Genomic DNA, 13,824 nt, shown 5'->3' with positions numbered 1-13,824 from the left:
GCAAGGCAGCTCCATGACACTCAGTTATTTTTGTCAACCTGCTGTAAGGTGTAGGAAACACTCTCTTCTCTGCTTGTTTTTGTGGCTGGTTTGAGGAAGATACCACATTATTGCGCCTGTGTCACACAGCAAAGAACCCTTTCAACTTTATTTCTCATTACTCTGCAGTAATTGATCTGCCCACAGAAATTAGGAGGCATGAAGAAGTAGGAGAAGATGCTTCAGCCAAAGAAATCAAGTTCTGCTTCACCAAAATAGCCCTCCTGTTCTCCTCCTGTGTGTTCTGTGGGTTGGGGGCACTGTGTCTGTGTTCCCAAACACAGCTCACACTTCAGTTCAAGGCCAGCAGTGCCTGTGGGGGCCTGGTGAAAGCCCTTGCAGAGGGGTAGGGATTGCAAAGGCAGGAAAGCTGAATTGGAGCTCAGAGAAACCCCTGGGTACAACAGCAAGGGAGATTCTGGTAAAGGGAGCCTGTATTTCTGTCAGTGTACCAATTATGTGGGTTTAGTAACAGGCTGTCTGCAGGGCTGGCTATCCCACTTTTTTCATGTGTCAGAAAAGGAATGAAATGCCAGGATTGTGGGAAGAAAACTTTACTATTCTCAAGCTCACCTTCTATTTTTAACTCTGAAATTTCTGTGGTGGAAGCCTTTTTGCCAAGTAGTTGAGCATGTCTAAATGTACAAACTAAGGCTTGGTGTCTGTTTATCTTGGCAGTGGTGAGCTTCTCAGCACAGCAGTGTGATTTAAATCTCATTTACACAAGAAAATTGCTTTGTTAGTGCAAGTAAAGTCTTTGCACAACACACAAAGAAAGTAACTTTCACAGGGTTTCTCCTGAGACATCCTCATGTGGGGAACGTGTGTCAGTGTGTGTGACATTTTTCTTCTTCTCGTTGCTTAGTCCCACGTAAAAAGTTCAGCTCATTACCATAGCTGACCATTTCACAAAACTCCCAGTAACTACTGTGATTTAAATTTGACTGCTGGTTTATTCTTTATGTTCTTAGACCTGGAATTTGTGTCCTGCACTCTTTAAGAGGCGCTGGATTTGTTGAAGAAATCTCTAGCTGTGGCTGTTTTCTGTTGCTTTCAAGGGGTAAGGTTTTTACTGGTAGCTGGTCACAAACCTGGCAGTTCTCATCCTGTGGGCTCTGTTGCTGTTTGCTCTTTTCTTGCTGGTTGGTTTCTCAAACTGATTTGAACAGAGTGGCTGTAGAAAATGGATGGTTATCTTGATCCTGGTTGTCACAAGTCAGAAAAATGTCACCTGTAAATATTTAATGAACCTTTGTGCAGCTGACCTGATGAAGAACTGAGTAATGATGTGGTTGCAGGAGTTGTGGCTTCTGTAACCCGGATCTGCAAGGACAGCACCTTTCCTTTGCCAGCTTTGTATTTTTCCTTGCTTTCTTCTTTGATGTTTTAAGTGGTGTTTGTTTGGAGCTCTGCCTTAGCAGCCTCCTCTTTCCTAGCTGGTTTGGTTTTCTGTGTGGGCTTTCTGCTCCTTGTAGAAAGGGAGCAGAATTCTCAGGGGCTCTTCTCTTCCCTATATGTACAGACAATAACTCCCCACCCTTTTATGTTCTTGTAGATTTTTGGTCAATTTTTGCATTCTCCTCCTGTGCTGCGGGGTGAGTTCAAACCCACTTCAGAAGAGTGGGGTGAGGAAAGGGTCTTACACAGAAGGAGAAATCAAAAATGCTCTCAGAATTACATGAGTTGGAACTTAATAGTACTATTATAGCTGTTCTAAGGGAAAAGTAATGAAGCATGGAGAAACAGCCTTGATTTTCAGCAGGCTGGTAACTGTTGAAGTCCACCATTCAAATCCTCCAGGAAGCATGGGGTAAAGTTAGGATAGTTGAGTCTGTATCATGTTCTTGTAGGCTTTAAGGTGCTTTCCCCAGTGCCTGATTGCTGGTGTAGTGTCAGTCTGTGGGCAGCAACATGTGACACATTGTGTTGTATCAGCACACTTAATAATTAATATTCTCTGGAAAGGATTAGTTTCCTCCACTTTTGTCTCTTCCTTCTTGGCGCCCTGTATGTGCTGCCAGCCTCTAGCAGAACCTTGCTGTTTCAGATGTCCTTTCCCAAGAAGAACTGGTGCTGCAGCACAAACACATCAGTGTGGTCTCTGTGCTGTTGGCTGCCACCATGCAAAGCAAGTTGGTCACATTTCCTTTCACAGCCTTGGGTCATTGTTTCAGAGATGTTGAAGCCCAAAACTTATATGTAGCCTTGAAGACTAATTTTAGTAATGTGTCAGTGACTGGGCAGGATGCCCAGTTACCAATAGAATGTTTTATATTTATATTATAGCCCCAGAAATGGATAGTTTTGTGTGTCAAAATATTTCAGTGGCCAAAGAAGTCTTCCAGCATACTTATGAATTCTCAGCAGCTCTGTGTCTCACAGCAGCAGCGATGCCTCAGTACCAGTGATAAAGAGAGAGCTCCTGGGGAAGAGCAGAGGGGAAAGGGACACAGAGGGAGAAGCTTTACATGGTGCAGGAAGAGTGGAACCCTCAGGGGAAAGCACCGTGCTGTTCACCCAGGGTGCCTCAGTTTGTGTGAGGGATTTACCCAAGGGGGAAGGACAGAAGTGTGTGCCTGTGCAACTTCTTCCTTAAATAAATATTTCTGCCTGAGAAATGTGTTAGGGTGAGAAAATTCAGCCCAGTACTCAAACACCAGAGCCCCTTGTTCTCATCATGCTCAGCAAAGGAGGTTGCACTCACCCAGTCAGGACCACCTCCTTCTAAGGTGGCCTTCATTCTGTTGGTTTACAAGGCAAACATGAGTCTCCCTTTAGACTTCTCATATAGGCAAAACATTCTTTGAGTGCCCTAGCCCCCAAAAATTATCTAGTCACAGCAGTGATTTTAGAAGGTGCTAATGCCAGCCAGCAGGGTGATGGAGAGCCTTTTGTTAAAGGGATTATTCACAAGGCCTCAAAAGCTTTGAAAGGAAGAACACATCCAATGAAAACACGGAGGCTCCTGGATCAGGAACTGACCTTTACAAATTTCACAATCTGCATCTCTGGACTGGCACAATGGAATTGCTTTGATAACAGTGCCTGGCAGTACAAACAAGAAGTTTGTACGTCTGGTTGGGCTTGCCAAAGTGGAAAGTAGCAATTCAGGTACTGGTAATTTGGCTTTTCTTTGCTGCTGAAGGCAAATATCAGACTGACTTCTTTCACAATAACTAACTTAAAATAACTAATTTTTGCAGGAGATCTTAGTGTAGCTTCTGTTACACTGTTTTTTTCCCCTAATCAAACTCCAGCAGTTTAATAAATTTTAAAGCAATGAAGGTGGTGGAGTCACCACAATTTTTCCTATTTTTGTTGCTGTTGTGCTGTTAAGTGCTGGGCAATCCTTCTGGCTTTGTTTCCCTCAGAGGGTTACTCTGGGCTCTGCAGAGCGAGGGCTGGGTGACTCGTGCTGCACAGGTGCTGCCTCTGTGAGCGGGTGGAAGTGGCTGCCACAGAGGTGATGTCTCAGGGGAGCTCTGGGAGAGAGGGAACACGCCAGGAATTCCAGTTCTGTTCCTGCACAGGGCAGCCTGGCACTGTCCATTGGTGCTGAGCTGAGCCCTGCCTGAGCTCAGACAAGCCCTGAGCAATGCCCAGCTTTTTGAACCCCAAATATTTGGCAGCTTGTCACTTTTTAAGAACAATGGAATGTCCGTCTGGCCCCGGTTTGGCAGCAACACGAGTCTCAAAATACCACAATTTCCCGTTGCCTGGGATTATTTTTGCCGCCGGTTGATGAGCGCTCTGGGACCGATCTGAGGCAGGCACCAGCAGCCTCGGTGCGGCTGCCCAGGGCTGTGAAGTTGTGGTTATCAGAAGGTGCGTTCTGCCCTGTCTTCACCGAACGGGCAGCCTGGTCTCGGTCCCGGTCCCGTCCCCTCTGTCCGGGCGCCGCCGTCCCGGGGCCGCCGCGGGTCCCTCCCTGAGGGCGGCCCAGCCCGGCCCGGGGCGGGGCGGTGCGCGCCGGCCGCAGTCTTGTCGCTGCCCCATTGGCCGCCGCTCCCGCCGCTCCGCCGCGCCATTGGCCGCGCGCGCCACGCCCACGTTCGCGGCCGCCGCCGCTCGGGGGCGCGCGCGCCCATTGGCCGGCGCCCGGCGCTGCTCGCCCCGATTGGCGGGCGGGGCGGCGGGGGCGTGGCGGGGGTGACCCGCCCGGCCACGCCCGCGCGCGGCCGCCGGCGGAGGGGACGCGCCGGGGCGGGGGCGAGCGCGCGGCTCCGCGGCCCGGGGCAGCGGCGGGGGCAGCGTCCGGCGGTGGGGCGGCGGACGGACCGACCGACAGACAGACAGACCGACCGACGGGCCGGCGCGGGTGCCTGCGGCCGCCATGGAGGTGTGCGAGAGCGGCGGGGAGCAGCCGCCGCTGCTGCACTGGGACCGCAAGCTGAGCGAGCTGTGCGAGCCCGCGGACCCCGAGACGCTGCTGAGCCGCACGGTGAGGAGCGGCGGGGGCGGGCGGCGGCGCCGGGAGGCCGGGGGTGGGATGGCTGGGACGCGTCTCGGGGGCCCTGGCGGGGTTCCTCGGGCTCGAGGGTCGGCACCGGGCGGGTCTGGCCAACAGGTGCTCCCCGCGCCCCTCGCCGTGACTGGCGCCCCCCGGGGCCGGGCTGTCCTCGGGCAGGCCTTGGGGTCCCCTGTGCGCCGGGGGGGGTCTCAGCTCCCTCCCCTCCGGGCCTGGCTCCCGGTGACCGGGGTCCCGCAGCCCCCGCTCCGTCCGGCCGGGGCTTCCTCTGCGCCCTCGGCGTTGCCGCTTCTCCCGCTCAGGAGTCGTCGGCCGTGTCTTCTTCAGGACCAGTGTCCCGGCTCCATCCCGCTCCCCGAGCGCAGGAAGGAAGTGACACAAGTTTCGATGTTTTTGTTGTTTGTTTTTTGGCTGGAATCCCCATATTTTGGCTTGCGTAAAACGCATAGTTAGGGCAGTTCCGAGGAAACGTGTCTGTTGGCTCGCTGTTACTCAGGAGGGAGGCTTCTCGCAAGCGCAGCGATTTAAAACCTCCGCAAAGCCCTGTCGGCGTAAATCCCAAGTGTGCCGGAGCACCTCGGGACAGCGTCGTGGAATTCTCCCCCACACGCTCGGTGTGGCTGTCGGGCACGTGCTGGGATGGAGATCCAGAGGGACACGGAGGTGGCGACATCCACACGGGATGTGGCAGTGGCCCAGGGATGGCGCCTGGCAGGGGCTGCCGCGGGCTCCGCGACTCTTCCTTGCCCCCAGGAGGGTGATGTGCAAACGCAGCCCCGAGCGAGGCACCCGGCTCTCCACGGGAGCAGCGGGGATCCCGCAGCGCCGCCCCCGTGCTGATCTTGGCGTTAGTCTTGTAAGGCGAACAAGGAAAATCTTATTTGTGGTGCGTGGTGTGTGGCAGTGTGACTGATCCGGGATCGTGTCCGTCACAAGCTCCAAGCCTGCTGGAGCAGGAAGCGAGCCTGCTGCCCGCCTGACGGGTCTTTAAACAGTGTTTGGCTTCTTTGTCTTTGAAAGTCTTGGGCTTTCTTGCGCAATGTGTGTCTTCTGGTAGATCCGGGGAAAGGCAATCCTGTTATGGTGGCTTGGGCTTCTAAAAGAGCCAGCAGGAGCACTTAGCAATGGAAAGCTCTTCCTTCAAACAGCTGTTTTCTTGTGGCTTTTTTTCTTTATCAACAAGAATGTTGTAAATGAAATGAGAGGCTCTTTGGAGAGTGTTCCCCTTCAGATTTTATAGTTGTGCTGGCATACTTCCTCTTGCTCTGTTTGGATCCTTGTGATGAGAATGGAGTTGCCACCCTTAACTTTTGTTTTCTTATTGAGTGTTCTCATGTCTTCTTTAATTAGTGCTTTGAAGGAGATCTTACACTTGGGCTAGAAACTGTGGCTGCAGTGGCATGGATATGTCTTTTCTGCCCTATTTCAAGGAGCCTGAGAATTAAGTGTGTCTTGATAAAGAAAACATCCTGTTTGTCTGGTGGGTGGAAATAGGACGCCTTTCCCTTTTCTGTTTTCACGTTTTATTGGGGATTTTCAGCTTTGAATGCTATGATGATGAGCATTTTGTAAGGGGCAGTGTGTAGCTGGATCTGCAAAATATTGGGCTGTGATGACTTTTGTTGGGAGTAACACTGACATTGATTTGTTTGTGTTTGCTGTCTTGCTGATTGGGTCTTTTCAAAAGGTTAAGATTTCTTCAGAGACCCTCTTGAAGCCAAATAAAAAGCATTAAATCAATTTCTCTTTTTGGTTGTTCTTGGAATTCTTCTGAAAGAAGTTTCAGGAAAAAAAGCCCAACTAAATGCTATAAAGTAGGTGTAGTGAGGTACTGCAATCTTTAAAGAAGAAAAGCATGTTTATGAAATTGACATTCTTTAGAGTGAAAAAACCCCACACTTGAGCCTGTTGAACTTTTTCCTTTGTGAATGTGCCCTGCCATGTGGAGAATACCATGAAACACAAGGTCTCTATTTACCTCTGGCCAAAACTTCACAGAATCATTTGAAAAACCCAAAACAAACAAACAAGCTCTCTGGATGAAACATCTGTTCTTCTCCTGGGCTGTGCTTTCTGGGAGGACTGGTTTGACCCTGTTATTCTGCTGTTTGCAAACTTACTGCAGGGTTTTTCTGGAAAGATTGGGATGATGAGGAGACCCTTCTCATGCCCCCTGTGCAGGAGTGCCCATGCCCTGAGCTGGCTGTCACCCTCACAGCCAAGGAACACAGGTCCTACAGCATCTTCTGATCCTCACACACTCCTCAGGTGCACCTTAGCTGGATGTGTAGGTCTGCATCAAGGAAATTTCAGGCTTGGGAAAAGTCCCTGAGGCAGTCAGGGCAGCCCTGGAAGCACAAGCTGGGCTGGCAGGGGGAGGAGGGAGAAGGTGATGGTGACTGAGGGGAGAGCTCACCAGCAGGAAGAAGGGTCAGTGTCATTCCACCTGTGTGTACAGACTGGTGAGGGTGAGAATTCCGTGCCAACTGCCTTTTGTGTGTTTTGAGTTGAAATTTAACCTTTCTGTGACCAAAAGGGCCGTCCCTGGCTCTTGTTGATTGGTCGCTAGCAGACAAGTGTGAAAGCATGCATACACTTAAAAACTTGACCTCTATTTTAAACTGTTCCAGGCTGCCTTAATTACCAGGGCTGAAATCCAACCTCCTGGGGATTTACATTTCTCTTTAACAGCTGATGATTTCACCAGTGCCTGGAGCTGCTTGAGGAGCCCTTCCCTCACCCCGCTGGTGCTGTCGGTGATACCATCAGCTGTACCTGGAGAAAGTGGGGCCTGGAGGAGCTCAGCTCTGCTATTGGCAGGCGGCAGTTCTGGAGGTTAAAGTCTCATTAAAGTCCTCACCTGGCTGCCAGATAGCTTTATAGCAGTTATTTTTCCAGAGTGGTTTCCCATGGAAGCAAAGGCTGAAAGGTTTCCCAGAGGCGTGTTCATGGTATGTGTCATGTGTCTGCATTATATAATCTTCAGCTGTGCTCTAGCTTGTTGTGACTGTGTTGATAGTACCATGTGCTGGCACTGTGTAAGGCAGTGTTGTTGTTATTTTTATTAGTGCTATTATTGTTATTTTGTGCTTTTTTTCTGGTCGTCGAACAGAAGGGAAACACAACAGCTGCCACTGCCCAAGGGGAGCAGAACTGTGGCCAGGTGGCAGGACCTCCAGCTTCTTGCTGCTGCTGTTACTTTCCATAGCACACAGGTGGGCCTGAAGCAGGAGAGCTCTGGTGGGGCTCCACTGGAATTGATCTGTGTTTTGACGTGGCCCTGCTGGGGCCCTGTCTTCTCTGACAAGTGCCGCATCTGATGTAGATGGATAAGTCTGACAAACACGCCATGAAATGCCAGCTACCTGTCCCATAGCTGGATGGGGGCTGAAAGGCAGGTGGTTCTTGGACATTTTTATTCCCACCCCCCATTTTCATGGCTATTTTAACCCATGGGCTGCTGCTTCCAGATGGTAGCAAATGCAGCAGAATGGAAGCATGGATGTGATCGTGGCATGGCACATGTAGAACTGCAGCTGCCCTACAGGTGTGGGGGGACAGCAGCTGGCTCAGATATTTAGGACTAAATTCCTAGATGTCATGTCCTGGGTGTTTGGATGAGTGGTTAACTGGAAGGTAAGTTCAAGTGCCAGGTAGCCCAAATGGGTTGTTTGGTAAAGAGCCTGCCTATTGAACTTGGAACTGAGGAAAGCGTTGAAATTAGTGAAATGTCACATTGCATTGAAATTAGTGAGATGTCACATTGCTGCTGCTGCTGCTGTTGCCTGGGTGGTGTCTGAGCCCTGTGATCCTGTTTCCATGTCACTGGGGATGCTGTGGGGAGCTCAGCCCCGGCTCAGGGGTGTAGTGTGGGTTGGAATGAGAGGAGGAGGCTTCCCAGGCTGCAGCTACCAAGTTTCTGTCTCCCTGTGAAAGCAAAGCCAAAGGTGAAGGTTAATGGTCAGGGTTGTGATTGTCATCTAAGATGAGCTGGGGAAACTCTGAGCTGGCTTTTCCTCCCCATCACAAACCCCTGAACCTCAGCGGAGATCGCCGGGTGACTCATTTCCTCTGCCGCAGAAACGATGCTTGCTGCTGCTGTTTTGTGTGTCTAATGACTTCTGCAGGAAAGCTGCTTCTGGATGAGCTGCCAGGGAGTGCCTCGAGCCTTTGGAGCAGGGCAGTCGTTATTTTAATGGATGGCAGGGCTTGATTTTTACAGTCTGTGTGTATTTAGTTGAAAGCTGTGGTTGCTGCAGCCGGTGTGGATGTGGAGCTGGCTGTATCTTATTGTGTGGTGGCTGCATGTAGCTCTCTGGTGTCAGTATAGTTGGATCCAATTTCTGTTTCATTTTGGTTGGGGGAGAATTACTTCATTTATTTGCACATGGGGTTTGGTCTGTTGCCCACAATCCATAAAGCTGAAATCCCTCATCTTTCTTCTCTATACACCTGCAGCTGGCTTTATGTAAAATATTTGTGTAGTCAGTACTTGTAAAGATTTTTCCAAAATTGCAGTGAGGAGGGGAAATGAGAAAGTGAGATTTTTAAATAGTTGTATACAGAGCTCATACAAAGCAGTAGTGTTAAATTTTGTCAATGACTTTCCATATCAATAAAAAAGTCAACATCAGAACTGCTGAATAGCAAAATAGTTGTACGTGGTGCCTTGCACTAAAAACCATTTCTCCTCCTTGTTTTCTTCCTAAATTTAAATAAGAAAACTATTCCAGTTTGCCAAGAGACATGCCACTTACTTGTAATGGGTCTAAATGATCTACAGTTCCTCTAAAAGCTGAGATAAACACAAGTAGGAGACCTTGAAACTTTACCCTGCTGTTTTCTGACAGTTAAAATTAGAAAAATGGGGGTATTGAGTTGCTGGCTGTAACTGTATAGTGAAGTGCTTGATCTGCAGTGAAGACAGGAGCTGGAAAAAATGTCAATCTGTCCTGGGACCAACTTTGAAGCGTGGTAGATAGAAATGAGCCGGCATAATGTACAAACCCACTATTTATTCTTTTTCCTAATGGACGTGACTGCTGTGCACTGTGCTCTGTAAATGTTTCCTTTGGAAAGCCAGTCCTTACACATGGAGCAGGTTGTGCACGATAGCAGGGCTAAAGGAATTCCACTTATGGTGTTACCAGACAGGGCTTTCCTGTGTCTGGAGTTGTTCAGCTTATCTGCAGGGCTGGTGGGAACTTGTGCTCTTTGCAGGTCTTTGTTTGCAATGTGAAGAGCCCCTTCTTAGCTAGGGCTAAGTGAGTTTCCCCTCTCATGGGATGGGGACTAGTTTTTTAGTGAAGCAGTCTCACTTTTTTAGGATTATCTGTGTCTGTAGAGGAGGCCAGCGTATGCTGTGCCTTGCTGGCTGCTCCTCCCTCCAAAGAGCTGGGAGTTCTGTGTCACTGTGGGCTGGTTTTCTCTTGGTCCCTCAGCTCACAAGGTCCCTCTGAGGTACTTGGTTGTTGCTTTGAAGATGCTTTGAAAGTAGCCCCGTCTCTGGCCCGGCAAGTTTTACTTCTGGCCTTGCACCTGCAGACAGGATCTGCATTTTTGTGCTTTTTTGTATCCAAATGTTGGTTATCAGGCCTTGCTCTCCCTACTGCTGTCTGCACACCTTCCTCCCTGCATTCCCAAAAGCTGTTTTCCAGTCTCTTCGTAATACTTGGTTTAAACATCCATCATCTCTGTATCCTCTGTCTTTGGCTGCTTCTCTCACTTCTGGAGAAGGATCATTTTGTGGGTGAGATCAGCAGTTACTGATAGGTGAAACTGCTGTCAGACACAGTGTGTCTGACCTGGCTCGGTGGCATTTGTCACGGGCTGTCTTGGCTGCTGACCCTGAGCTTACAATGTCCCCCCTTTAACACCTGTCATTCCCTAGAGCATCTTGCCCTTTTTCCAAGAAAAATAGGTTCCTGGTGGGTCCCTGAGGGGTGCTCTCACAGCAGAGCTCTTAGTCTGTGGTTTCAGGAGGGCACATTCTTTTGTGCTGTTGCTCCCTATTCATCTCTCTCTGAATCACAGAGATGCCTTCTGGCTGTGTTTTTTTTTGTGGGTGACAAGACCTGACAGTGCAGTTCTGCACCTGGATGTAACCACAGGCTGTTGTGGCAGCTGCCTGCAAGCTCATCCAGTTTTGAAATTACTTTTTTGGCCAGAAATTAGCTTTCAGGTTGATCATTTCTCTGACACAGCTTGCCCTGTAGCAGCCCAGCTACTGATGCTGATGTGAAAGGGCAGGTAGGAATATCTGGCTGGGGAAGGGGTAGTGGAACTGCATTTTGAGCTAAAGGAATGTGCAGTGGGAATAGTCACAGTAGATTTATGAGTTGTGCTCAGATGCAAGCCTGATGTGCATGTGTGTATTTATTTGATACCAGCAGACTCTGATTTGGATGTCACTGGAAAGAACAGGGCTTGCCTGGAAGAAGTATTTGTTCAGGGATCAGCAGGAAAAAGGGTTGTTTGAGAAGGATGTGGGTATGTAGCAGAAAAACAGACAGACCTGATTTTCAAGGAAGCACTGATGTTGGATTGGTCCATGGCCCTACCACCCCTCCATGATGTCAAGTCCTGGTGAAAAGTGGAGGCTGCCTTGGATGCTAAATTATTTTTCTTTCATAAAAGCAAAAGGAATGGCATGCAAAGAATAAGCTTGGCTTAGGGCCACAATTTTGCTGGCAAATAGGTTGCCTTTCACCTCTCTGAAGTGAGTAATAGGCAGGAGAGAAGACAGGTGAAAAATGGTGGGGTTTAACAAGTCATAGCTGAGGAGCACATTCAGTCTGAGATGCTGAGCTTTTCAAAACAGGGACTTTCTCCTCATTCTCTGTCCGTGAGCTGTCAGACACAGATCACAACTGCAGAAAAGAAAGTCACTGGATTGAGTGGAGTGCTAAATGTGTGCAGGAAGGATACACATACTCTACCAAATAATGAGCATTCCCTCTCCTGAGGGTGAGTTGGGAAGCAGAGAAGGCAATGTGGGAAAATAAAGTGTGGTTAAATGGGATAGACCTTAATTGCTAGAGCTGTCCCCATGGGTGCCATCCATCCAAATGTGGAGCTGAATACTGCCAGTGACCTCTCCGTGCCTTCTCTGTGTCTTGGAATCTACTACCTTCTATTTTTTTTGCCATCTGCTGCTAACTGGCTTTCAATCTTCTGTATGTGATCTGGCTCTGCTGTGGTGACAGGCAAAAATTTAATGGAAAAACGTGACACCCACTTCATCTCTCTCCTCTCTGCCAAAGAAAAACATTCCTCTGCAGCTGTGCTGGGGCTGGCTTTGTCCTTTCATGCAATCTGTCAGTCATATAGGGTGAGAAATAGAGACCAGGCTGCTCTAATAACCTCTTAGGAAACTTTGGGTGTCTTAGGGAGCTCCAGGCCTCCTTCCTTGCCAGAGTGGATGTGTCCTGAGCAGCAATGCAGGGCACAAGTTGGTGGAGTCTCCCCTCCTGTAGTGTAGGGGCAAGGAGCAATATTCCTGATGGGCTTTAGTGGCTGACTGGGCTTGCTGCACTCCTGCAGCTCAGCTGGGGTGAGCCCAGGCTGTTTGGTGACCCTGCAGCACTCTTGCTGCAGCTGAAGTTGCCTGCAGAGCTAAGGAGTGTGCATTTTTGGGTGAGATGGACTGATCTCCAGCAGACAGGAGGAAAGTCATTTGCCCTTGTTCTGCTCTAAGGATGTTGAGTGCTGCCCCTGATTTTGGATGTAAGCAGAGTCCTCAGCTGTGGCAAAATTCTTTGAAGCTCATGGTGACTTGTGAAGCAAGAGAAGAATCTTTCAGTTGCTGTGCTTAGGAGTACCTGGTTTAATTTCTCTTCTCCAAAGTTTGGATGCTGTGATGTGAAGGTCTGTAGAAAAGAGTGGAAAAAGAGTCACCACAGCATGGCAGGAGAGTGAGAGGAAATGGACATCAGCACAAGGGAGAGAGGTTCAGACTGGTAAGGAAGAAGGGCTTCACAGTGAGGATAACTGAGCACTGGAGAGAGAGCTGCCCAGGGAGACTGCACCACCTCCTTCCTTGGAAGTTTTTAAGACCTGACTGGCTAAAGCCCTGACTAAGCTGGTCTTAGCTTAATGTTGTCCCTGTTTGGGCAGAAGGCTGGGCTAGAGATGACTTGAGCCCCATTCCAGCTGGACCTGTGCTGTGATTCCTTTTACAGCAGTCTGGTCTCAAGGCACTGACCTGCTCAGATGGAGACAGGGCACTGCTGGGCAGCAGGCTGGTTTGTTTCAAGGCTGTTTTTCTATGCTGCCTCATACCTGTGTTATTTCCTTTTCGTGGATAACCCTGAAACTGTGGGTGTGGGAAGAGACCACCTCATGGATTAGCTCATGTGAGTAGCATGGAGGAGGTTTTGTAGACCTAAAACCTGAAAAATACCCAACTAAAAAAACCCCAAACTCCAGTCCTCGAATACCAAGCAGATCTCTGTTCCTTCATCCCTGCAGCAAATTCTGTGCAAAAGAAAATGCTTATTGCAAGGCTGCTTTTTTCCCCAGTCTTAGGAAAAAAATAGGTTCTTTTGTTGGTTTCTGTACTCCACCTGCAATGTTTTGGTTTTGTGGGGGTTATCTGAACACATGTGTGTTCTCGTTTATGGAGCCTGTGGTACCCGCAGCAGAGATTTGTGTACATGTAGAACCAAAACTCAGGAGCAGCAAAGAACTGATCTGTCCTGGATTTTCTCACCACTGCTGGAGCAGTGATGGCAGGGTTTCCTTAGAAAGCCTGGGGTGTTACAGACACAGTGATGCCTTCAGGAGAGGCCAAGACTGAGAACTTAGTTCTAAGGCTGCAGTATTTCCTGCAGCCAGACACCTGGCTTTCTGGGATCTGTCCTGGCTAGCAAAGGATGAAGACTGAAGGAAAATATGATGTCTGAACTCTCCACTTTCATAACTGCTAATATGAGGCAGCGGCTGACTTTCTGCAAAACATCTGTCTTTCTCATCATGGGTGGAACTGGCTCGTCATCCGCACTGATGGTGTGTCTTGTTGGAGCTCCTTGGTGCTGCAGCTCCCTTCCCTCCTCCTCTGTGCCTCCCCCCTGCACTGCTGGCTGTGTGACTCAGGCCTGGCAGTGGTGTGTGTGGGCTTTCAGGCAGGCTGGTAAGATGTATTTTTTTAGAAAAAGGGCATAAAGCAGAAGGGTTCTTCTTTGAAAAAGAAAAGGAAAGCAAACTGGCACTGCCTACATATGGCTCTAACGCTTGTGTGCTCCCTGGTGAAATGCCACAGGGGCTGAGGGCTCTCTGGGGATGTCCATTATGGCTGGCTGTGGGCCATCTGCCCTTCC

At 49.5% G+C, this 13,824-nt stretch overlaps 1 protein-coding gene across 2 annotated transcripts in view; it reads left to right on the top strand.

Annotated features, from left to right (window-relative positions):
* The first annotated feature begins 4,255 nt into the window (after window positions 1–4,255).
* The window catches only part of CREB3L2 (cAMP responsive element binding protein 3 like 2), a 74,345-nt gene continuing 64,776 nt past the window's right edge, over window positions 4,256–13,824 (top strand). For both annotated transcript variants that reach the window (XM_030959359.1, XM_030959358.1), the window contains exon 1: window positions 4,256–4,480. In XM_030959359.1, coding sequence (XP_030815219.1) covers window positions 4,373–4,480 — 108 coding nt within the window. In that variant the 5' untranslated portion in view covers window positions 4,256–4,372. The remainder of the gene's footprint in view (window positions 4,481–13,824) is intronic.

The sequence above is a fragment of the Camarhynchus parvulus genome, chromosome 1A, assembly GCF_901933205.1.
Source record: "Camarhynchus parvulus chromosome 1A, STF_HiC, whole genome shotgun sequence".
Taxonomy (NCBI): Eukaryota; Metazoa; Chordata; class Aves; order Passeriformes; family Thraupidae; genus Camarhynchus; species Camarhynchus parvulus.
The sequence above is the reverse complement of the archived record's forward strand: the minus strand, read 5'-3'. Positions and strand labels throughout refer to the sequence as shown.